The following is a 26,599-nucleotide window of genomic DNA, read 5'->3' as shown; positions in this document are numbered from 1 at the left end:
GCCGATCTGAGATGCGCCGTGTCCGGGTGAAAAGAGCACATCGGGATCGCGCCGCTGCGCGGGCACGCGTGCGGTCCCGCTCCTTCTCAAGGACGTTCTATCAGAAGTAGACGACTCCCACCCGGCCGTATATGTGCATTGGCCGGGTGGGAAGTGGTTAAAGAGCATTGGGTGGAAGTGACGTTTCTTCCACTATCCAATGCTATGGAGCTGAGTGGGGGCCATCTTTCCCTCACTTGGCTCCAGGCTGTGGACGTGACAGGACCCGATCATCTCCACCTCTGCCGGCGGCTCCGGTAAGCGGCAGAGATGACCAAAGCCTGGCAGGAGGTTGGGCCCTCTCCCGCTCCCGATAAAAGTGATCTTTCAGCGAATCCATCAGAGAGACCACTTTTGAAAGCGGACCGCCCGCTGAAGAAGAGGATACCGGGGTTATAGCAGCTATCATGCCATAACAATGGTATTCCTCTTCAAACAGCTGCCGTATAAAGATGTCGGGCGGTCCGTAAGTGGTTAACAATGTACATTGCCCATTTAATGCCAAAATATCTCTACAATATCTTCTTGACTACCGTTTTGGTATATCATTAGGGATGTTTCATTTTGAAAGCAGCTGAGGCAAGTACACATTTGTCGTTAAAGAAGCATAGTTCTCACCACACCACCTGGGCTCAAAAACCTTGTCATTGCTGTGGACAATGGTGAAACAGCATATTATTGACAAGCAATTTTAAGTGTAAAAAGGCAAGTACAATTGTCGTGCTGAGGGGACAGGCCAGCACATAAAGAGCTACCTCACGTGTCAAAAGTGAGGGAACATTCTTGTCTGGAACACATGGGTTTTATAACAAGGAACATAACCAAACTATGTCAGCACAGTAACCAACTGCTTGCAAGATTAGCAAAAAACATGCTTTAGTGGTCTTACCAATTGCGTCCACCATACAGGCTTCTCTTGTGTACGCCTCTACAGGGATTGTGTTCTGAAAACAATGAAGGGACAGCACACCCTGACCGCTTCTCCAGATGTCTACAATATGCTGTACTTTAGAACAAGGCTGAAATTGACAGAAAACATGTTAACTATATGAACACAAGAGAGCTTACTATTTATTGTTTGGGCAAAACTATTCTTTGCTTAACTTCATTGAGTCATCAGCTCCTGGTGTATATCACATCATTACATATCATACCACTGCTCTATGCACACAATCTATTATAGGTAGACTTATGCAGAGTATATAATGGTGCAGCGCTAATATCACTTGAAAATGAATCAAATGAAAATATAAGTGATCTGAATAAACCATAGGGTCGAGCCTACTGTTCCCATTGCATTACCATACTGGATAGACAAGCGCTTGTTATACCTTTTAAAATGTGAGTGTAATCTTTCATTTTTTATACTATTAAACCTCTTTTTATGTGGATTCACGCTATGTGTGCTTTTTATTCTTTTTTGGCCATATATGCATGAGTCCATATCACGATATATACTATTGGAGCCTCCCCTGCCTTGTTGGCAGTGTTTTAGTGACGAGTGTGGGATAGACCCTTATCTGATGAGGTGCTTAGATCACTGTATTATATCACAAAGCCTGAATGATTCTTGGGGCGTATGCCCTATAGAATCCATACACTCCGGTAAGCCTCAGTTATATCGGTGGTGGTGCTCTGTCTGTCACTTTTCACGCACTTTATTTGATGGTTTAATAATCAACGATTTGATCAAGATTTATATTTGTACTTTGAGATATATTCATCTATCAACATTTGTCACAAAGCGGACTTTCTTGTTAATTTTACTTTATCATAGATATTTAAACTTTCTAATATATTTTGCTTTACTGCATTTGCACATTTAATATAGCTTCATATTTGTCTTATATGGAGCCTAAATAATTTTCACTTGTATATTGTTATTTCAATATTACTGTGTCTTTATATGGTTATTATTATAGGTTTTAGGTTTATTCAGATCACTTATATTTTCATTTGATTCATTCATTTTCAAGTGATATTAGTGCTGCGCCATTATATAATTTTACATACATTTTTTGCAATTGTCACTTGCGGTGCAAGCAGCTGCCCTTTGGATAGCGCGGTACTGTTTATATATTGTAGACTTATGCAGAGGGAGTAAAAATTACCCAACGCTGCAGAGTATATTTGTGAGCAAGCCAATGGGTACTTTACCTAGAGGTTCTGGCAATCCAATCATAATCTAAACAAGGCCCATGGGTGGAATCATTTTCACTGGAGTGAGTGGATGATTAGGAAGGAAGGAAAGTTGACCTTTACCAACTTCCTGCCCATGACAAAGTTAGTCCATGCAAAGGGGAAGGCTTGCATGCCCACACCAATAGGGGTCAATTAAAGGGCAGGTATACATGCCCACACACTAAAAGTAAAAATGTTCTGCAGCTGATATTGTTTAGGACACAAACGCATGGCACAGCAAGCCTGGAATAAACAGAAAGGGTTGTACAATAGGATTATAGCCAGACACCATAGGTTAAATTAAAGCTAGGTGGTGGCTACTATGTTGGGTATGGATTAGTTTTCATTTCACCTTAAAAGTCACATAGAAAGCATTGTACATCAGAAATAACTAGTGTGAAAGGATTGCATGGCAAATATTTCAGTTCTGCTGTATACATTTTTTTTCTCTTGACTGCTTCTGTATGAATCTTTCCTCTCTTTCTGCCTCACTGTAACAATGACAATCTGACAATGTAAGCTTTTAAAACATTTTCTTTAGTTATGGTTTAAAGGTAATATTATACAAGGTAAATATGGCAGAAAAAAAAAATCCCAGTACCGGTTTGTTGCTACCCTTATAGTGTGTCAAAGACTCATACAGATGACAATATGGACGGGCTCTCTTTCCTTTGCCCACATAAAACACTGCTTGGACAAAAGTGCGGAAACACTCAGGCATGGATAAGGTATGACAGCGAGATGGAAGGTTTCTGGTCACCCTAAATAGAAAAGAAAAGCAATGGAATAATTCCAATATTGGTAAAATGTTCAAAACAAATCAGACACCACACTCCAGGAAAATCAGTCATACTACTTGAAAGTGATATATGGCTTCAGCCCGCCTCCTTCCAGGCCACACCTTCTCCTGACAGGTTTCATCCTGCTCACAGGGCTTAGTTATAGAACGAGTACATCATCAATCATATCATCTCACTTTTGTGTATTACAGCTGATTTTCTTGGCGTGCAGGGTCTTATTTTGTGCACAAGAAATGTCTTACTAAAGCCCAATATAAAGTAGCCAATTCTGTACAAATCAAAATTCACAGAGGTGAAATAATTCATTCACTCCTTTTTAAATTATGAAAAATTTACTAGTATGCTTGCATATGCACGCGACAGACTCCTCAGAATGTGGAGTCTATGGATTCAGTGCTTTCACTGATCACTTCCTGCTGAAGACTTGACATTCAAAAGTTGCCTTCTGTTGAGGGCAGGAACCCCTGGCATCACGCCCCAACAATCTCTCTCATCTACCAACTTTGCTTTTTACTTGTACTATTTTCTTTTTTTAAATCTCATTTCTGAATATTAAACTAGGGAAACATATACTAACTCTTCACACCTACCTTAGTGACCTTACATAGGATAGGAAAAAGAAAAAATGCCCCAGGGACTGTATGGGTGGGGGTTGGATAAATGTAAACCAAATAGAAACAGTTGAAGTAGTAAACGTGAAAGTAGAAAAAAAAAATCAAATTTTATTCAATAAACACTAAAAACATTGGATAAAAACAGTGTACAGTAAATCTCCTGAAATATAATAAAGAGGAACTCTAAAAGATGAGAGCCCAAAACATTCAGGATACCCAACATGTTTCGGAAATAACGTTTATATAATTCCTTCTGCAGGGGATATGAGGAAATATTGTACTATCTAACATGAAAACAAATACAAATTAGTAATATAAATGTATGAAGATATACATGCACATTAAACAAAAGACAGAGATATAAAGACAATGGCGAATGATCGAAGACAAGAATCAAAAAACAAAAAACACTTACTGAGAAATGTTCAAATTAAGCAAAAATCAGCACAAATGCATACTGGTATCTTGATTAAAAAGAGGTGGTACTCCAGTTCATCGGTATCCAATTAAAGCAATAACAATGATTTGGCTAAGTGAGAATATATATTTCAGAGAACAGCCCCCTAGGCAGAGTGATGCGGAGGGAGAGAGCTGAACCTCAAAGGGGTGTAACGAAACAACCCCACAGGAGGTGAATAAATCAAGCCGGTTTCACGTTTTCATGTATTTTGTGTTTATTGAATAAAATGTGATATTTTTTCTACTTTCACTTTTACTACTTCTACTGTTTCTATTTGGTTTACATTTATCCAACCCCCACCCATACAGTCCCTGGGGCATTTTATCTTTTTCCTGTACGTATTTGGGATGAGGTGTGGGTTGCTGTATTGCTGGTAGGTTTCCTCTATTTTTTTTTTTTTCTTATATAGGACAGATGACATATCATGCCTATACTGCCCACCTCCCTTTCCTCTTCTTTCTGAGGCGATAGGCAGAATGATCCCCCTATCATTGTTGCTGACCTTTCAGATTCAGTTGTACAATTATTTTGGTTAAAACCTAATAAAAATGTATATAAATCAGTGAAATTTTTTATTTTATTTTATTTTTAAAAAGGACAATTTCCAGCAAGTTTAGCCAAAAAGATGAAAAAAAAATAGGATTTTTATAACAGCTTACCTGTAAAATCCTTTTCTTTGAAGTATATCATGAGACAGAGTCATAGTAGTTATGCCCTAAATTAAAAAGTGCACTCCCTATATATCCCCTCCCACTGGTGGGAGTACCTCAGTTTTATAGCAAAGGAATACATGTGTATACCAAAGAAGGGAGGGACCTCTGTGTCCCGTGATGTACTGCAAAGAAAAGGCTTTTACAGGTAAGCAGTTATAAAAATCCTATTATCTTATCGTACATCACGGGACACAGACCCATAGTAGTTACTGTGTGGGATGTCCCATAGCAATGCCAACTGAAGGGAGGGAGACACAACAAAAGTAGGGCACCAAGAGACTAGAGGACTTGTACTGCAGCCTGCAGTACACTGCACCCAAAGGTGATATCCGCTATGATTTCCTCTTTAACCACTTGCTTACTGGGCACTTAAACCCCCCTCAGTCCCAGACCAATTTTCAGCTTTCAGCGCTGATGCACTTTGAATGACAATTGCGCGGGCATACAACACTGTACCCAAATGAAAATTTTTATCATTTTTTTCCCACAAATAGAGCTTTCTTTTGGTGGTATTTAATTACAGCTGGGAGTTTTAATTTTTGCTAAAAAAACAAAAAAAGATGCAAAAAAATAAAAAATCATGTTTAATAGTTTGTTATAAAATTTTGCAAACGGTCATTTTTCTCCTTCATTGAAGTGTGCTGATGAGGCGGCACTGATGGGCTGCACTGGTGGGCACTGATGGGCTGCATTGGTGGGCACTGATGGGCTGCATTGGTGGGCACTGATAGGCATAGTTAAGGCGGCACTAATAGGCACAGATAAGGCGGCACTGATGGGCAAAGATGGGCACAGATAAGATGGCACAGATGGGTGGCACGGATGGGCACTGATAGGTACCACTGATAGATGGGACTGATGGGCACTGATAGGTGGCTCTGATAGGCACTGATGGGCGGCACTGCTGGGCGGCTTTGATGGGCACGGATATGTGGCACTGGGGTGCAGCACCTTTGTTGAGCAGATTGTGGGCACTGCTGGGTGGCACTGTGGGCACTGCTGGGTAGCACTGACGGGGGGCACTTTTTATTAATGTGACACTGGCAGGGGGCAGGTGGGCACTGGCAGGGGGCAGGTGGGCACTAGCAGGGCTGGCCGTGATCGGGACTGATGTCCCGATCACGGCCGCCGGTGATCGGCTTTTTTTTTCTCCTCACGCTGACAGCGCGAGGAGGAATAATAGCCGATTACCGGCTCCATTATGTCACATGATCAGCTGTCATTGGTCGACAGCTGATCACGTGATAAGGGGTCGGGATCGACCCCTTGCACGGATCGGTGATCAGGCGAGTCTCATAGACTCGCTGATCACGGGGCGCGCAGGCCGCTCGTGCACGGGACTACGTCAATAGACGTAGTCCCGGAAAAGGAGATCCGCGCTGTAGCCGTCTTTCGGCTATAGCGCGGGTCTCAAGTGGTTAAACCATAAGCTCTAACAATCACTTGACGAATCCATTTAGAAATGGTATATTTCAACGCTGCCTGTCCTTCTTTAGGACCGTCTGGCAACACAAACAAAACATCTGTTTTATGACTCTGAGCGGTCAAGAGACCTTGACCACCCTCACCACATCATGAGAATGTAGTGACCTTTCTTCCACAGAAATGAGGTTCTGGGGACAAAAAACAAAACAAAATTAAGGCAGAACAATATTCTGGTTTAAATGAAAACCCGATACTACCTTCGGTAGGAATCCAGGATGAGGCCGCAATAAAACCTCACCCTTATGAATGGAACGAATATGGCTCTTTACTTGAAAGAGCAGCCCACTCTGATATTCTTCTTGCAGAAGATACGGAAACCAAGAAAATTATTTTCCCCCATCAAGAGGACCAAGGGAATATCTAGTATTGGCTGTTTCTGTAAGCCGACGGGACTAAAATTAAGTCCCAAGGGTGCAGGAGTGACCAAACTGGAGGATTAATCAATTAATGGTTACCCCCTGAACAAAGTTACAAATCAGAGAGAGTGAAGCAAGTGGTCGTTTAAAAAAAAAAAAGACCAATAAGGCCGACATCTGGCCTTTGATAGTACTTAAGGCCAGCTTCATTCCTAATCTTATCAATAGGAATTCAAGGATCCTACCAATGACATATTTCCTGGGGTGCCAACCCCTGGATTCACACTAGGAGATATATGCTTTCCAGATTCTATAGTATAGGACTCTGGAGGCCTGCTTCCCAGCATTAATCAAAGTAGAAACTGCTGAAGCTAACAGCCCACGATCTTTCAGAATGTGGGTCCCAATAGCCAAACCAATAATTTTAGCGTTCGTAAGGTAGGATAGAATACCGGACCTTGCGAGAGAAGATCTGGACATAGTGGTAGGCTCCAAGGGTCCCCTACCGCCATCTCTACAATTTTGGCAAACCAAGATCTCCTGGGCCACAAGAACCACCTCCTTCCCTTCTTGCTTGATCCTGCACGAAGGCGCTGAAGCAGCAGAACAGGAGGGAACAAAAAACTGATCCCACGGAAAAACCAAGCCATCTGTTCTGTATGCCATCGGATCCCTTGTCCTTGATACAAAGTTGTCGATCTTGTTGTTGAACATGGATGCAAACAAATCCACATTCGGAATTCCCCATCTTTGACATATTGACAGAAAGAATTAAATTAATGCTACTATATATTAGAAAAACATTACCGCTGTCCTATAAATTTACGAAAAACCATTTAGCAGAAAATCCAAAGGCAACTGTGGACTTTCATGGTACGGTAAGGACTCACATAGACTTTAGTATAAAAAAATATATATATAAATTTATTTAGAAACATTGACAAACACAATTTTTTGTTTAAAAGAATCCTTGGAAGGGAATGTACATAATACATACAAATATATCTCTATATGGGAACTGAACAGTGAAAACGTTCATTCAATCCTCCACAATGGGAGAAAAAGAATGACGATCAGGCTGATTCAAACTCGACATGTTTCACAGGGTGACCGCTTCTTCAGGAGTGTGTATTTCCCCAAGAGATTGTATGTAGTAGTCTCTATAGGAAATAAACATATAGATAAACAATTTCACAAAAATGAGAAAAAAAAACATACTGGGGAAGGTAAATACATATGTGTACACACCTCATTTCTGCCATAGAGGGGAACACGCTAAACAATCCCTACAGTATCATAGTTATTAAATTATAGATCATTTTGCATCAATAGATGAGACCCTATGAACGATGATAAAATTAAGCTTACCAAAGCCAGATCGAATGATTCGAAGGGCGTCTATAAGCCCCTAAGGGCAAATTCCTGGGCGAGTGTGGGAACCAGGACAAGATACAAAAAAAGCGTTTATTACTTTTTTGTATCTTGTGCTGGTTCCCACACTCGCCCGGGAATTTGCCCTAGGGATTGTTTAGTGTGTTCCCCTCTATGGCAGAAATGAGGTGTGTACACATATTTACCCTCCCCAGTATATACAGTATTTATCAGCGTATAACATGCACAGGTGTATAAGACGCACATTCATTTTAAGAGGGAAGATTCAGGGAAAAAACTAAAATTTTTGTATTGGCGTATAACACGCACATGCTATTTTCACCCGATTTTCATGGTGAAAAGGTGAGTGTTATACGCCAATAACTACAGTATATGTTTTTTCTCTTTTTTGAGAAATGCTTTGTGTGTCTATTCCTTATATACACTACATACAATCTCTCGGGAAATGCACACTCCTGAAGAAGCGGTCACCCCACGAAATATGTCGAATTTGAATCAGCCTGATCGTCATTTTTTTCCCCCATTGTGGAGGATTGAATGCATGTTTTCACTGTTCAGCTCCCATATAGAGATATATTTGTATGTATTATGTACATTCCCTTCCAAGGATTCTTTTAAACAAAAAATTGTGTTTGTCAATGTTTCTAAATGAATGTATTTTTTTTTTTTTATACTAAAAGTCTATGCGAGTCTTTACTGTACCATGAAAGTCCACAGTTGCCTTAGATTTTCTGCAAAATAGTTTTTCGTATATTGACAGGAAGATGTCGGGGTGAAGGGACCATTCTCCCGGGAACAATTGTTGGCGACTCAAGTAGTCCGCCTGTCAATTCTCTATCCCTGGAATGAAAATTTTCTGATAGGCAAGTAATGTTGTTTTCTGCCCAAGATAGAATATGATTCACCTCTTTCTGGGCCGCACGACTTCTCATGCCCCCTTGGTGATTGATATAGGCCACCGCTGTGGCATTGTCCGATTGGATCCTGACAGGACAATTCTGTAGTCTGGGCTAGGCATACTGCCCGAATCTCTAGACTATGGACGGACAAGGTCATCTCCGATTTGGACCATTTCCTTTGGACAGATGCTTCTTCCAAGACTGCTACTCAACTGAGAAGGCTGGCATCTGTTACCACCTTCCATGTAACTGGTAGAAAGGATTTTTCCTTTTTGAAGATTCTTGGATATCAACCACCAATTGAGGCTCTGATGCACATCAGGGGATAAATGCATTTTGTTCCAAGTTGACAGCATACTGTTTTGCAGCAGCCTTGAATGAAACTGCGCATAAGGAACAATTCTTTTTGAATCACCTCTCTTACGGAACTGATCCTTTCCCAGGGCAAAAAACAATCTCCTTAATGGTTTTAAGGAGTATTGCTCCAGGTTGAGAATCCAACCTTTGTATTCCAGGTAGCTGACTGCGGTGACCAAGTTTGGTTTAAGCGGGCTACTGATTGATCTATTAAGAGAAGATCATCTAAGTAGGCTAGTATTGTTATACCTTGAGCCCTTTACAAAGGTCCTGGCTCCACCTTTGGCCAGGTTAAGGGCTCAAGGTATAAGCCAGAGCCTTTGGAGCCAGGACTTTTGTAAACACTCGAGGTGCAGTAGCTAAACCAAAAGGCAGAGCTACAAACTGGAAATGAAGATTTTTGGAGAGTGGGGAAAATTGGCACATGGAGTAGAGCAACCTTGATGTCGATTGACGCCCGAAGTTCTCCCCCTTGTAGGATGGAGACTACTGATCGGATTGAATCCATGAGAAAAGAATGGATATTCAAAAACCGGTTTAGATCTTTGATACCTAAAATGGGTCTGACATCCCTGTTTGGTTTTGAAACTGAACGGGTTTGAATAAAACCCTAAACCTTGCATTGGAGAAGAAGCACGTTTAAAAGAATAAAAAGCTTCTTAACCGGTAAAAAAAAGGGAACTTTTCCCATTAGAAATTCTTTGGATATGCTTATCCAGATCGTCTCCAAATAACCGTTTCCATAAAGAGCCAAGAGCTTTTTGCATGGCAAAATTATTATTATTATTATTATTTTTTTTAAAGGAACTCCAACTTCTTATCGGTTGGATCCTTTAGCATATGAGCATTGTCTACTGGACAAGGCATGTTTACAGAGGATATAGCAGCGTCAATTGCTGGAATTCCCCATTATAAAACTTTTCTTCCATAGGATAACGTATTGAAAACTTTTTCGGAGGAAATGTTTATCTGGGTGCTCCAATACATTAGCTTCCTTAGCCAAGAATGGATAGGAAAAACATGAATCAGATTGGGGAGGCTTTAGTGAACCAAAACCATAAGTGGGCTCATCTACTGACTGCGTTACTGGCAGTAAAAATGTGGAGTGGACCAATTCAGCGAGAGACTTCAACAACCTTTCCTGCGAACCTGGCACTTCCATATGAGGTTCTTCAGAAGGGGAGACATTAGCCTCTTCCTGGTTCTTTGAAAGAAATTTGTCATCTCTTGCTCCATGTTCCTCAGTAAGAGGGTCCGGAGCAATTGACGTGGACCTGCTATGCTTAGTCCCACTCTGGGATGCGATTAAGCATCAATCTTTTGCTTCAAACTTAAAATGGCGGAAGAAAAAAACCTCCTTAGTAATATACACTGGGGCTGCAGTGTTTAAGATCAGCTGCAACATTTGCCTCTCCTGATGGTTCACTCTGACCAGCCATATTACTCTCAGGGGAGGATGCCATCTTTGCTGGCATGGATCTATGCTTCCGTGTGTCTTGTAAAAGTCTTTCTAAAGCCCCTTTTGAGGTACTTTTCACCCCTCTTCTGAGCATAGTATGATGCACAAAGCAGAGGTACTATCAGAAAGAATGCATCCACTGCTTGAGCAATAGTCCAGCTCTGTCACTGCTATTAATGCTCAGCCTGATACAGTTGTAAATGTGTCAAAGAAATGCCTGTGACACCAAAGTCTTATATGCAAGCAAATCATCTGTTTTACCTTTGCTCTTTTGTCCCTCCACAACTTATATCATGTTTTTTCAAAACATACCTTCCTCCGCTGGACGTTTGAGGATGCCAATACGTCGCTAAGTCCTTCCCCTCGTCACCTACGGCCCTTCCCCTCTTTTATAAAAATAGCTTTTTCCCGCATGGGCTCCTATGGGTTCAAGGGATAGAAGCAGAAATGGCAGGGGGGGGGGGGGTCTGGCATGTCGTTCACGCCTTTTCTCCCCCAAATCTTCAGCACAGGGGGCATCTGGTGGGGAGAAGGAACCCGCCACCCAGACTTACCAGAAGTCTGCTGTTTGACTGGGGGAAGAAACATTTGCAGCTTTCAAGACACAGCATGGACTCTGAGCACGAGACGGTGAGTGCTCAATACAGCCCCCAGTGGTGACACATAGGCATGACAGCATTTACTAAATTAACCCCCCTGGCAGTATTCCCGAGTCTGGCTCAGGGTGGAATTTCAGTACCATTAGCGGTAACCCCGAGCCAGACTCGGGATCGCATCGCAGGATACAGGATGTTGCCCCGCTGTGTGTGCGCGAGCTGTCTCCTCGCTCGATTCACACAGAGCCGAGTTCCGCTGGGCTCTGTTCCCTGCAAGCGTTGCGACGCACGGGGATGGAGAACGGCGCCAAATTAAAAAAAAAAAAAAAAAAAAAAAAAAAAAAAAAAACACACAGTACACTGTATTCTTACAGATTACAGTACTGTATAAAATAATTACACATCCCCTTTGCCCCTAGTGGTCTGTGCAGTGCCCTGCATGCACTTTTATATTATAAATACTGCGTTTTCTGCCTGGAATTTGGAGATTGTCCACAGCAACCAAAAAGTGTGCCTTTATGTCAAAAGTGGTTTTAGACCAGCTAGAAAACAGCGATAATAAATTAGAATAACTTTGCAGAATTGAGCGATAATGATTTGTGGGGAAATTCGTCATCAAACACTAAATCTAATGACAGCGACAATTCTGCAACAGAGCAAATTTCAGTGTTTTTGATTTGATTACATTATTGAATAATTTTTATATTATTTGTTATTATTTATAATTTATGATTAATTTTTCAAACTTTATCATACCCAGGATGTCTACTAGACTCTGTTTTGGACAGATTTAAGTGAGTTATTCCTAAGAATTACAGGCCTAAAATATAAAAAAAATAAAAATAAAATAAAAAAATCTTATAAAACCAACAGACCCAATCTTCACCCTTCATGGTGGGTTCTGTTAAACCTTCAGGAGCTGGGGATCCACGAAGAAACCTACAATCCTGGACCTGTAATAGCACCTCAGCCAGTAAAACTTCATGGCCTTACTACCAAAAAAGTACTGCATCCCAGGGTCCAGCTGGCATTCAATTCGGCCAAAAAAGACACTTTGAATGGATCTGGCTGCATGGCTAGCCCCAGCAAGGATTGCTCCAGTGGAGCTCAGCACAGCACATTTTTACTCGTGACCAACACCTTAGACACTGGCGAAAAAAAACTTGTGGGAGGGGTTATACAGGGAGTGCACTTTTTTTAATTCAGGGTGTGCCTGAAGGTGGCCTATAACCTACATAGTAACTACTATGGCTCTGTGTCCCGTGATTTACGATAAGAAAAGGCAAAAACCAATAACACGCATGGCCACGTTTTCTCTAACGGGGAGACAAAGTCTGTCCGGTCACTAAAGGCAATCAGTTATCTCCTGGATCAACGTTCCCCAGTGATCTCTACAGTGACTGTAAACCCGCTCATATACCCAGTGAAGTGCATAGCCTCAGATGATACACAAAGATAAAACAAATTCTCCTACACAAAAGTTTTACTTGTTTATCTGCAGTCTTCTCTTGTCTACAACCCTTTAAACAAGCACAATTGTGATAAAGTCCTTTTGGATCTGTCAGTAGCACAGAGGAGCGGGCAGGGAGCTGCAGTCAGAGCTCCTGTAAACTGTGTGAGAGCTGATTGGGGGAAAGGGACACACCCCTCTCCCAAGCCTGTCTCCATAGAAAACTAACTGAAGCAAGCTATACCTATAAAAGAAGGTAGTCAATCACCTTTACTAATAAAGTGTTTTGTTTGAAGGCCTGTTGGAAACATTTCTTGTCACATCCTGTCATAACAGATAGCGAGGAAAAATCTTACGAAAAACGTACAAAGATAGCAATAAAAAAAAAATCGGATTAGAAATTATAATGAGTGGTTCAGTCGAAATCCAGAAAAAGGGCCAAATACTGTATGTGCATTCTTAGAAATCAATGGAGATTTTGGATTGGCTGTTACTTCCAGCTACAGCCTTATGCCCCGTACACACGATCGGACTTTCCGACAAACCGTGGAATTTTGTTCGAAGGTTGTTGGCTCCATCTTGTCTTGCATACACACAGTCACATAAATGTTGGCCAACAATTACGAATGTAGTGACATACAAGACGTACGGCAAGCCCAAAAGTTTTGATTCCAAGTATGCGTGAACTTGTGTACACACGATCGGAAAGTCAGACAACAAAAATTTGTTGCCGGAAAATTTGAGAACCTGGCGGAAATTCTAACAAATGTTCGATGGAGCATATACACGGTCGGACTTTCCACCAAACAAGCTCACATCCAACATTTGTTTCGGCAAATCTGGTCGTGTGTATGGGGTATTAGACTTTACAGAACATACAGTGCCTTGCGAAAGTATTCAGCCCCCTTGAACTTTTCAACCTTCAGGCTTCAAACATAAGGATATAACATTTTTTTTTTTTTGTGAAGAATCACCAACAAGTGGGACACAATTGTGAAGTGGAACGAAATCTATTGGATTTTTGAAACTTTTTTAACTAATAAAAAAATGAAAAGTGGGGCGTGCAAAATTATTCGCCCCCCTTGCGTTAATACTTTGTAGAGCCACCTTTTGATGCGATTACAGCTGCAAGTCGCTTGGGGTATGTCTCTATCAGTTTTGCACATCGAGAGACTGAAATTCTTGCCCATTCTTCCTTGCAAAACAGCTGGAGCTCAGTGAGGTTGGATGGAGAGCGTTTGTGAACAGCAGTTTTCAGCTCTTTCCACAGATTCTCGATTGGATTCAGGTCTGGGACTTTGACTTGGCCATTCTAACACCTGGATACATTTATTTGTGAACCATTCCTTTGTAGATTTTGCTGTATGTTTGGGATCATTGTCTTGTTGGAAGATAAATCTCCGTCCCAGTTTCAAGTCTTTTGCAGACTCCAACAGTTTTCATCCAGAATGGTCCTGTATTTGGCTGCATCCATCTTCCCCTCAATTTTAACCATCTTCCCTGTCCCTGCTGAAGAAAAGCAGGCCCAAACCATGATACTGCCACCACCATGTTTGACAGTGGGGATGGTGTGTTGAGGGTGATGAGCTGTCTTGCTTTTACGCCAAACATATCGTTTTGCATTGTGGCCAAAAAGTTCGATTTTGGTTTCATCTGACCAGAGCACCTTCTTCCACATGTTTGGTGTGTCTCCCAGGTGGCTTGTGGCAAACTTTAGACGAGACTTATGGATATCTTTGAGAAATGGCTTTCTTCTTGCCACTCTTCCATAAAGGCCAGATTTGTGCAGTGTACGACTGATTGTTGTCCTATGGACAGACTCTCCCACCTCAGCTGTAGTTCTCTGCAGTTCATCCAGAGTGATCATGGGCCTCTTGGCTGCATCTCTGATCAGTCTTCTCCTTGTCTGAGCTGAAAATTTAGAGGGACGGTCAGGTCTTGGTAGATTTGCAGTGGTCGGATACTCCTTCCATTTCAAAATGATCGATTGCACAGTGCTCCTTGGGATGTTTAAAGCTTGGGAAATCTTTTTGTATCCAAATACGGCTTTAAACTTCTCCACAACAGTATTACGGACCTGCCTGGTGTGTTCCTTGGTCTTCATGATGCTCTCTGTGCTTTCAACAGAACCCTGAGACTATCACAGAGCAGGTGCATTTATACAGAGACTTGATTACACACAGGTGGATTCTATTTATAACCATCAGTCATTTAGGACAACATTGGATCATTCAGAGATCCTCGCTGAACTTCTGGAGTGAGTTTGCTGCACTGAAAGTAAAGGGGCCGAATAATTTTGCATGCACCACTTTTCAGTTTTTTATTTGCTAAAAAAGTTTAAATTATCCAATAGATTTCGTTCCACTTCACAATTGTGTCCCACTTGTTGGTGATTCTTCACAAAAAATTTTAATTTTATATCTTTATGTTTGAAGCCTGAAATGTGGCAAAAGGTTGAAAAGTTCAAGGGGGCTGAATACTTTCGCAAGGCACTGTAATTTCCAAAAGGTGCATAGAAAAAAATAAAAATGAAGAGTTTTTTACTTTATCACCGATTTTTTTAATGCATTAGCTGATGTCCCTTCAATAGGAACAATAGTCAGTTTTATGTATATAGATGCACACTTAAAAGTGTATCAAATCCAAATTATCATAGTGCGTTAGGGTTTTAGAAGCCTTGTGTCTATTAATAGTTTGTAAATCTATATGTATATTGGGGTAATGAACGTGCTTTGCTGATCCTCTGTCACTGCAAGTCACCCAGGCTACCTAAAGGAAACACCACCTATAATGCTTTCACTAGCCAAAAGATCATGCAAACTTATCCTAGTTAAAACTGTACTTCCAAAAAAATGTGCTGGTGATGCTTTTGATAAATGTGGCGGGGAATGTGTGGGAAATTGAATTGCATGCTCTGAACCAAACTGAATGATACTTTTTAAAACAATAGATTAAAGCTTAATGCGGTAGTAAGCCGCTGTTTTTTTTTTTTTTTCACCCTGAAAAGGTAAAGCTATAATGTGCTAGTATGCATCGCATACTAGCACATTATGTTAAACCTCCCTTAAAATGAAGCCCTTCCAGTGCTGTGATGCAAGAAATGCAGGTGCTCCTATATTCACCCATCTTCCTTCTGGGCTTGCGGACTCCGGCCATGTGACTGGCCAGAGACGCAATGACACGACTCCTGCACATGCACGTGAGAGCCGCAGTTTACAGCACAGGGTTCTGAAAGAACGGCCCGGGTACATGCAGCCAGTGATGTCACTGGCTGCATGTACAGTAAATATCTCCTAAACAGTGCACTTTAAAGAAAACAAACACAGAAACAATGCAAGTGTGCTGTAATGCATGCCTCCTAAATACGTTCAAAGCATGTGTCAACTCATAAAATAAACTTCTCTTATTTGCTACCTTTTGATCTGTTAAGTATACTATTGAAAGATTTTTTTTATATCTGTTCAAAAAGAGCAAGAAAGTACCGATTAATGATGTCAGAAATTCACAGCTCTTGTGTCCCAGGCCCACTTCCTGTGCTATCAGATAGACTTTCCAATTATCTTGAACCATAGACCAATCTAGGGTCTATTTAGCTGCCCAAAATACCAAGCCATGGATTTAAAGCACTTGTGCAAGATAAAGGAAAACCTGCAAACATGGCTTGCTGGGGGTACTTAAGGACAGGGCTGAGAAAAGAGTGGGGGCTTTGAGAAATTTATCACAAGACAACTTGGCAGGGCTGACACCACTCAGTTAACAAAAAGTGCTGTGCATGGTCAACAGTACTCAGAGCTGCACGCACATTTCTGGCAGATCAATTAGGTATTTTTCTGTTCCTTACAATTTTAAAAAGGGATAAACCTGGGAGAAAGTGCATGTATTGTAGAGATGTACTGCATGTTTTTTTTGTGTTTGTTTTTTGCCCAGACTTACAGTACACCTTAAAGGGCTCCCCACACAAATCAACAGACATACAGTAAGGGAAAAAAAGTAATTGATTCCCTGCCGATTTCGTACAATTGCCCACTGACATAGAAATGATAAGTCTATAATACTAAACGGTAGGTTTATCTTAACAGTGAGACAGAATAACAAAAGAATCCAGAAAAAACATTTCAAAAAAGTTATAAATTGATTGCATTTTAATGAGCGAAATAAGTATTTGTACCCCCTCGCAAAACATGACTTAGTACTTGGTGGCAACACCCTTGTTGGCAATCGCAGAGGTCGGATGTTGACCACCAGGTTTGCATACAACTCAGGAGGAATTTTGTCCCACTTCTCTTTGCAGATCCCCTCCAAGTCATTAAGGTTTTGAGGCTGAAGTTTGGTAGCCCGAACCTTCAGCTCCCTCCACATATTTTCTATGGGGTTAAGGTCTGGAGACTGGCTAGGCCACTCAAGGATCTTAATGTGCTTCTTCTTGAGCCACTCCTTTGTTGCCTTGTCCGTGTATTTTGGGTCATTGTCATGCTGAAATACCCATCCACGACCCATTTTCAAGGGAAGGAGGTTCTCATCCAAGATTTGCTGGAACATGGCCTTGCCCATCATCCCTTTGATGCAGTAAGTTGTCCTGTCCCCTTAGCAGGAAAACACCCCCAAAGCATAATGTTTCCCCCTCCATGTTTGACAGTGGGAATGGTGTTCGTGGGGTCATAGGCAGCATTCCTCCTCCTCCAAACACGGCGAGCGGAGTTGATGCCAAAGAGCTCTATTTTGGTCTCATCTGACCACAACACTTTCACACAGTTTTCCTCTGAATCATTTAGATGTTCATTTGCAAACTTCAGACTGGCCTGTACATGTGCTTTCTTGAGTAGGGGGACCTTGCGGGCGCTGCAGGATTTCAGTCCTTCGCGGTGTAGTGTGTTACCAATTGTTTTCTTGGTGATTATGGTCCCAGCTGCCTTGAGATCACAGACAAGATACTCCTGTGTAGTTCTGGGCCGATTCCTCACCATCCTCATGATCATGGAAACTCCACGAGGTGAGATATTGCACGGAGCCCCAGACAGAGGGAGATTGAGTTAGCCCATTCCAGCCTTGTGTAGGTCTACAATCTTGTCCCTGACATCCTTGGACAGCTCTTTGGTCTTGACCATGGTGGAGAGCGGAGAGATTGGAATCTGATTGATTGCTTCTGTGGACAGGTGTCTTAAAAGAAGTGCTTCTAATCTCAGCTTGTTACCTGTACAGAAGACACCTGGGAGCCAGAAATCTTGCCGATTGATAGGGGATCAAATACGTATTTGACTCATTAAAATGTAAATCAATTTATAAAACTTGTTTGAAATGTGTTCTTCTAGATATTTTTGTTGTTGTTCTGTCTCTCACTGTTAAAATAAACCAACCATTAAAATGACTTATTTCTTTGTCAGTGGGCAAACGTGCAAAATCAGCAGGAGATCAAATAACTTTTTTCCCCTCGCTGTATCTTTAACAGAGGCATCATTCCAACCAATGCTACTGCCAAAAATAAAACCTCAGTGATAAATTAGGCAGTTAATGGAGCTAAACATGTCACAGGACAGCACATATGGGGGAAAAAATAAATAAATATATATATATATATATATATATATATATATATATATATATATATATATATATATATATATATATATATATATATATATATATATATATATATATATATAAACTTGGTTCTTCAAAATCTGTTCCGTGCTGCCCCCTGAGTGTCATTGCATAACAACCTTTCTTTAGTCACAAATGTGCATAAAATTTATCAAAATGCAACTTGAAACAGTAAACAAAAAAAAAATCTTTACCTGGGATCCAGCAGCAAGTAGTTAAAGCTAGATTTAAGAACACCTTCTCTCCACTTTCTTGTCTTGTCCGGTTGGTCAAACTCTCGAGAAAGTACAGCCTCATCATTGTTACAGTTTGGGATATCATATGTGCGCAGGGCTAAAGAGAGCTCTGGACTATATTCAAAAGACAGACCTAATACAGAATATTAAAGTGGTTGTAAATCTCTGAAATGAAGAGCAAAAACAGCAAAACATATTCTTCTATAGCGGGTATCACTAAATGGTGGCCCGCGTCCAGCCTGAGCTTGCCATTTAGCTGCCACTTTGCCACCGTGGTCATTAGCAGAGCGGACAGCGGGAGACGGGACAATTCTGAACTTCTCACGTTAACCAAGCGGTGATTCTAGGAGGAGGTTGTCCTAGCAATTGCTTGCGAATATGAAAAGTTACGTCAGCTCCGTGCCCTATCCAGTGCTTGAGCCTTCAGTTCAGGATTGTTCCATCTCCTGCTCTCCGCTCTGTGAAAAAGGTAGGAGAGTGAAGGGGGGACTATATGGACTTGTATTACTAATTTTTTTACATTTCCCTTGACCATCCCCTGTGACGTCAAACAGGCTGGCGTGCCAACACTGAGCTTTTCTCAAGCGCCAACTTATATCTACGTGTGACACAAAATGAGGTGCTGCACAGAAAACATGCAGTGGTACCATTGAGTCTTAAACGGACTGAAATACAAGGCGCAGTTTCCCGGGAAATAGCATAGTACCATCACATCATGCAGTTTCCATGCGGCAGCATTTAATGAATGGGCTGTTGTGCCTGCACACCTGGGCTGTGATGTAAAGAATCATCGCACAAAAATGCGATTCGGACCTCTCCTGGAAGAAAATGTTACGAATCGGACATACATGAATTTTATTTCAATACCCCTGTTCTATAGGGTGTACTCAATCTATAGCACTAGTGTGGAATAAAAATGTACACAAAGTGCCATACAGTAGACAAGATGAAAACGTTATATAGGATTACAGCGCTCACAATAATATAAACATCACAGCAAATTAGTCTGTGAAAATAACGTCCACATATGTTGTGCAAATGTGCTTCAATCAATAAAGATAAAGAGAGAGAGAGAGAGAGAGAGAGAGAGAGAGAGAGAGAGAGAGAGAGAGAGAGATCTTACTGGTGATCGTGATTAGCTACCATACCCCCCAATCTAAGGGAGGTTAAAGTATGCCTAGAGCAAAAACATTTATTTAGGTTGTGGACAGAGTGTGGAAGTGCTAGTTTTTTTTTTATTGTTGTCTAACCTCGCTGAGGAGATTCATGCTCTCCTTTTGTCGTGTTAACTTGGCCCAAAAAAGTACTTGGCATTCTCAAATGTTAGGCCCCTTTCACACTGTCGGACCATTCAGGTCCGCCTGTCAGTTTTGACAGCGGACCTGAACGGGCGCTCCATGCTAGTCTATGGAGTGACGGATGAGAGAGTGTGGGTGCGTGTCCACAATTGTCCTTATCCCTGTACATTGTGTCTCATTAAGATACACCTATTACATATTTAAAAAGGTACCCATATAGCACCATCAATTTACACAGTGCTCCACACATACATCGCACACTCACATTGGTCCCTATCCTCAAGAAGCCCGCTATCCAAGGTCCCCAACTCACATTCATATACTAGGGCCAATTTTGGACAGAAGCCAATTAACCTACCAGCATGTCTTTGGAGTGTGGGAGGAAACCGGGGTACCCGGAGGAAACCCACGCAGGCACAGGGAGAGCATGCAAATTCCAGGCAGGTAGTGTCATGGTTGGGATTCGAACCAGCAACCCTTTTTACTGCTAGGCGAGAGTGCTACCCACTACACCACTGTGCCGACTCGGTCCGATACGCTAAAAGCAGACGGATAGCCCTACGCTTGGATCCGTCGCTGGCGGATTGGATCGGGTGAGATCTGATGAAAATGGACATGCTGTCCGTTTTCATCACATCTCTCCATAGAAACCAGCGGTGCTCGAAAAGCCCCTCCCCACTCAGTGGGCAGAGAGGGACCTGTCACCACCGTCTCATCGGAGATCAACGGAGAGATCTCCCGCTGAGCTGGCAGACAGAGGCGGACTCCGTGGAAGTGGATCTGCCTTACAGTTGTCCTCAGGAATAGATTAAAACTCTTTCAGTTGGTAAACCTATTGTGACAGCCAAGGATGGATTTCCTGTCAGTTTTCAAAGATTTCCCCTCATTTCCTGTTGTGTTTCCAGTACAGGAAATGAAAAAAAATCTTCTAAATGGATTAGCACATATGACCATCACACAAATATTGCTTAATAAGAGATTGTTAGCCACAATGTTTTACCGCTATGGGAGAACCACTATCATCAAGGCAACAGTTCTTTTATGGCTCTGAACCATCGCATCGGTTTGTCTAATCAAAGGTGCTTATTGAGCAATATTGAATGTGCTTTTGACATCTGCTATTTGACTGAATTGTAACAGCGCTATTTATTCAATCACCTTGGCGCCCATCTCTCTTATAGGTCTGTACATTGCATGGAGTGTGCCAGGTTTCTGCAACTTTAATCCCCCAATGGGACACAGATATATACTGTAGACTATACTGTAGTGTCAGATATGCACAGCATCTATGTTCGGGCAGCATTTCGGGAGACTCCCTGCCTGCTGCCTCAGATTGGCAGAGGTGGAGAATCTGGCAAATGATGTCACAATCTCCACTTTAGTCACTAAGAGAAAGGCTTGTAATCATTGACAAAAAAAAAATACAGGGCTTCCTCTGAAAAGTACTCAGCAGAACTCAATTTTTCTCTGTCTACAGCACTCACTTAGTAAAGGAAATAAATAGTTTGCTTGGACCCCTTGGCCCAAAAAACTATTTCAGAAGTGAGAAAAAAATAAAAATAAAAAACGTGGGAGTTAGGCTTTAGGTTCATGCTGCCATTGCAATTGCAAAGTCTTCACTGCTTTTGTACCCTTTATTTAGTTTCTAACCCCTTCAACACACTCCCTCCCACACATGCCAAAATATAATTTTGCTGCTTACCAGTTCTTGGTAGTGATTGCTTTCCTTTTCTTATTTTCAAGCTTAAATGTTCACCTAGCAATACTGTCAGTAACAGCCTTCCTAATGTACAGGTGGTCCCCAGGTTACAAACAAGTTAGGGTCTGTAGGTTTGTTCTTAAGTTGAATGTTTGCAAGTCAGAACAGGTATATTTTTTAAGTTTAGCTTCAACGAAAAAAACAAACACATTTTTACATTTTTTGGATAGCATAGGGAATGGTTAACACCCCTGTAATGTTTGTTTTGCGGTCTATGCCCCTGTTTAGAAGATTTCACCTCACTTTCTGTCCAATGATAATTGGATTTTGAAAATTCTGGGTTGTTGTGGAAACAAGCCTTGGTGATAAAGCATCAGTGGAGGTACCTTTTTGCCATAATAACTCTTACAGGAGTGAATTTCCCTTCCTAGGGGTAGATTTCCTCTCACTGTTGTCTCCCTCCGTTTGTAAGTTGGATGTTTGTAACTAGGGAACCGCCTGTACTGTGGCTAAATTTTTGCTTTGGGACATTTGTTTTAGTACTAGCAGAAAATGAAAGAAAATGAATAAATACAAATGCAGCCACCGCATCTGACTGGTAGGCCCCTTTCAGACGGACGGACCGTCTATCCGTTTTTCTTCCATCCGTCAACGGACAACAATGCATTCCTATGGGCAAAGGGATGACCATCCATTACCATCCGTTGACCTCCACTTCCGTTTTTTGTTTTTTTAACGTATAAAGCTACGTCCAGATCCGTCAAAAGTGATAATAACTGACAATGTCCGTCAACATCCGATCAGTTAAGATCCATTTTGAAGAAACAATTCAAAGTTCATACTTTGACAAATAAAAAAACAAAGTGAAAAAACCTTTATTTTAAACGGGTTGTGCAGAATAATAAAACTAAATCGGTTTTGAACATATGTGCTTTTGTGTCTTTTTATGCTATCAAAACACAATGAAATTACCAAATGAATTAATTTAAATGTGCAATGCATTATTTATATATATTGGTACTGCCATGGAACTTCTCCTGATGGAGATGGAAAGTAGTCGGCAAATTGTTCACGCATGGCAATGTAGGATGGGAGGAGCAATGCTTTCTGGGTAATTTCCTTAAAGGCACAGAAACTGCTGTAAAAAACACGGATGTAAATGTCTACATTAAATGGATGAAAACGGATATTAATGGAACGGAAGATGGATGAAAATGGAGATTAACGGAACAGAAGACAGATGAAGCAATGGATAAGAACTGATACATTTTTAACGTGGCTAAACTGATGGTGCCCGTGTGAAAGGGGCCATAAAGCTGCAACATATTTTTTGTTTTCTTTCGTTTACACAAAAGCAACAGTTAGGGCTGTTCTCTGCTTTGATGCTTCACACTTTCGACAAGGCTATAAACCACAGAGCATTTTTTTTTTTTGCCAAAATGTTATTTTGGCCAATTTTGGAACTACTGCATGCTTAAATGCAGTCTTGCGGACATATTCAGCTTGCATAAATCAATAAAAACAAACAAACATACTCTCACCTACTGGGCCACTTGTTGCTTGTTCCTTTAAACGTTTGTCTAGTAGCAAGATGCAAACCTTCCTCGTCTTGCTGTTAACTTCTCCAGGATCCTCTCCCAGACGTCTCAGACGTCTGGCTATTTCATCATTGGACAATCTGTAGAGTTTCACTGCCACACGACTGGGAGTAGTAGATGCTGGTGAGTCCTTGTTATTTTTTTGCTTACAGCTGCTATGATTTCTCCAGTCATATATAATGGTATCATCTGAAGAGTCTGAGATTCTGCCAACAGACTGATCAGTGCATGGTAAGTGTCTTTCAACAAGAGCATGCCCTTTTTCACTGTCCATATACAGATACTCTACTGGTTCAAAATGAGCTACATTCACTGGACGACCACCTGGCGATAACTGTGCTTGCTCTATAATAGAGTCAGGTATAGTAGTCAGCTTTATCCCCGTTTCATCAGCTTTTGGTACACAAGAAAGCCTACTGAAGCTGTAACGTGGACCTTTACAATTTCCAGCGGTCTCTTCAATTAATGTACTGTGAAAGCATGACCCAGTCTGTGACGCTGCAGAAAAATCTCCACCTAGCTTGTCAGAGCCCAACTCTGTCAATTTATTGTAAGCTTCCCCACTGCTTTCAGTGCTTGCATCTTCTGTAAGCCACATACTTTCAGATACCCTGCTTTCAATATAAGGGTCAGTAGAGGGGTTTTTTACTTGCAGAATAGACTTTACTTCCGTTTCTGAAGAGGACAAGTCATCTGTGAGAAAATTGCTGATGCTGACAGTTGTTTCAGATTCAGAAGCACTGCCCCCGGAATGTTTAGGCGTCTGAATTAAGTAGCCATTATTCTGTGCTACACAAGTCTCTAAAGTGGGTTCATTCTGACATGAGTTGGTGTGGCTGATGCTCTTTTTAACTTCAAATGATGGCACCGGGGACCCCGTCATTCTGTCTGGGCTCCTTAGTCTCCTGCTTCTTTGAGGCATTTCCAAAGACCCATCAAAAAGAGAGGAATTTAAGTGGCGAGATTTGGAAGACAGAAGTCTGCTTCTTGTACGGTCAGTAAAGAAGCGTGGACTTTGTTCCTCACTCGAGATGGGGGATATTGGACGAATAACCTTAGTTGCTAACAAAATTTTCTTTAAATCGCATATTTCAGAATCAGCTGATTCTACTAACAGTGTGTCTACAGATATATTCAAGCATGTTGAACTTTTCTCTTTCATGTTCTGGCCAATAGGTGGATTTGTTTCACTAATTAAAGGACCAGTGTTGGAACAAAAGGATTCACCTGTGTGCCTTAAACAACTAGGTGAAGACTGGTTATCCTGTTGTTCCAAGTCTAATCCACAGCCCTTAGTGGAAAGTAATAAATTCTTTAACCTAGTTCTTAAATCCTGGCTGCAACTTTCATTAGTGTCACCTACAGGTAAAGTGGGAGATTGTGAAGTGCACAGTAACTCTTTAGTTCTGGCCGTTCCGCTTTCATGGCCACCCGACACCTCATTTTGACTTGGTAAATCAAGAGATCTGCAATTAAACGTTTGGGCACAAGTGCTTGTTAAGTCTTCATTATCTGTGTCTTCTGCCCTTTCTTGCACTGCCACTAAATCCTCTACATTCAATTGATTGCGGTTTGAATCCAGCAATGACTTGCAATTGACATCAGAATGCAAACCTTTTTCATTACTGGCCGAATGCTTCATAATAGTTGAGAAACCATCACTAAAACAGCTGGTATATTTGCTGCTTGAACTAATGTCCTGGTCTACTAACCCTTCGTCTTCAGTCATTTCATCACTTCCTGGTATCACCAAAGTCTCTTCCATGTCACTTTCACTATGGCCCCTGCTGTAAGTGTAAACATGATCTGGAGAAGTCACATCTAATCCTTCCCATCCTTCCAATATAAACTGCGATTCTGTGAACTTTCTTGAACGGTTCAACAGTAAATTGGCATATGTCTTTCCAATTCTATTAGCTCTCAAATTTTCCTGAGAGCTGGAGTTTAAACTTTGAATTAGTATTTCTTCTGCTTGGTTTCCAGAGTTATTACTTTCCCCAGAATTTCCCTTCTTGGAATCCACAACTTTTGCATAATCATTTTTAACAGTGATATCTGGATTTAAGTGATTAGAGCAGTCTTTAGCACATTTGGATTCAGAATTATTTGCCTTTAACTCAATGGTACTACTGGTTATTTTGTCTCTCAGCTGCAAATCAGAATTTTCCATACCAGCAAAATTATGTTTATGTTTTTCTGATCTACCCTTTAAATCTAATTCTAATTGAGTTGATAATAGAGCATAATCTGCACCCCTTTCTGTACTTCCAGTTTTGGGGGCATATATGAAAGGAGAGATTTTGGTGCTGCTACACGGTGCCACTTCATAGACTGATTCAAGGAGGCGGGTAATATTACTCATCTCTGAGATTTCATCAGAGTCACAAGAATTATTCTTGTAATAATCTGGGGAAAAAAAAAAAAAAAAAAGATAGTTATGTAGCTTACATATCAACAAAAATGTGTCCGACAAATACAAAAAAAAGACTCAAACTATTATTAACCATTGGTAATTTAAAAACAACATGTTACATTGGTTTCCTTTGCATACAGTGCAAGTTATACTAATGATATTTCGTTAAAGTGGTTGTAAACCCATGGGGGGGGGGGGGGGGGGGACGGGCGATCTGCGGCCTGCCCAGTGCGCCGATGTCTACGGCGCATGCACCGTAGACAGCGGTGGCTGTCTTCGGGTAAATATCTCCTAAACCGTATAGGTTTACGAGATATTTCTTGGACCTACAGGTAAGCCTTAACCTAGGCTTACCTGTAGGTCAAAGTGGTTTGTAAGGGTTTACAACCACTTTAAAGTGGTTCTAAAGCCAAAATGTTTTTTTACCTTAAAAGTAAAAAAGGTAATTGTAGCCGTATTAGTGCAAATATGACAGAGAAAATTAGTACTGTCCGTGATACTTTATTTGCACTAACATATAATTTTTCATGGACAAGCTTTCAGGTGTGTGTCCCCGTCTTCAAGCAGCACAGATTCACAAAAGTTTTAGCAGAAGGTAAAAAAAAAAAAAAAAATCTGAGGGAAAGGAAAAAGAAAAAAAAAAAACACATACACACACACACACACACACACACACACACACACACAAATGAATAGTATGGCAATGGTAATAAAGCTATCAGCAAGTGAGATAAGGCAGAGGGAAAGCTATAGATTTTTTTGGGGGGGGGGGGGGGGGAAATCACAGTCACAGAGGGGATCTAAATTTAGGCCATTGTTTTGCCAGTGTCAAAAAGTAGTATCACTTAGCTCAAACATTTTCCTTTCCTGGATAGTTCTAAAAAATTCCCTTTAAGAACTAAAACATTGCAGTGTTCTACAGTGTGGTCCGGTTGTAAAAAATAATGTCCCACAGG

General features: G+C 41.2%; 1 protein-coding gene across 1 annotated transcript in view; it reads right to left on the bottom strand.

Moving 5' to 3' along the window:
* The window catches only part of ANKLE1 (ankyrin repeat and LEM domain containing 1), a 74,503-nt gene that overhangs the window by 12,107 nt on the left and 35,797 nt on the right, over positions 1-26,599 (bottom strand). The window contains exons 5-8 of the mRNA XM_077476322.1: positions 23,174-25,636; positions 18,594-18,768; positions 2,822-2,981; positions 929-1,058 (exon numbers count right to left, since the gene is read on the bottom strand). Of these exons, the coding sequence (XP_077332448.1) occupies positions 929-1,058; positions 2,822-2,981; positions 18,594-18,768; positions 23,174-25,636 (2,928 nt within the window). The remainder of the gene's footprint in view (positions 1-928; positions 1,059-2,821; positions 2,982-18,593; positions 18,769-23,173; positions 25,637-26,599) is intronic.

Source organism: Lithobates pipiens, unplaced genomic scaffold, assembly GCF_037356315.1.
Source record: "Lithobates pipiens isolate NorthernLeopardFrog02 unplaced genomic scaffold, aLitPip1_a1.2 Scaffold_13, whole genome shotgun sequence".
Classification (NCBI taxonomy): Eukaryota; Metazoa; Chordata; class Amphibia; order Anura; family Ranidae; genus Lithobates; species Lithobates pipiens.
This window is presented reverse-complemented; position numbering and strand designations above follow the sequence as displayed.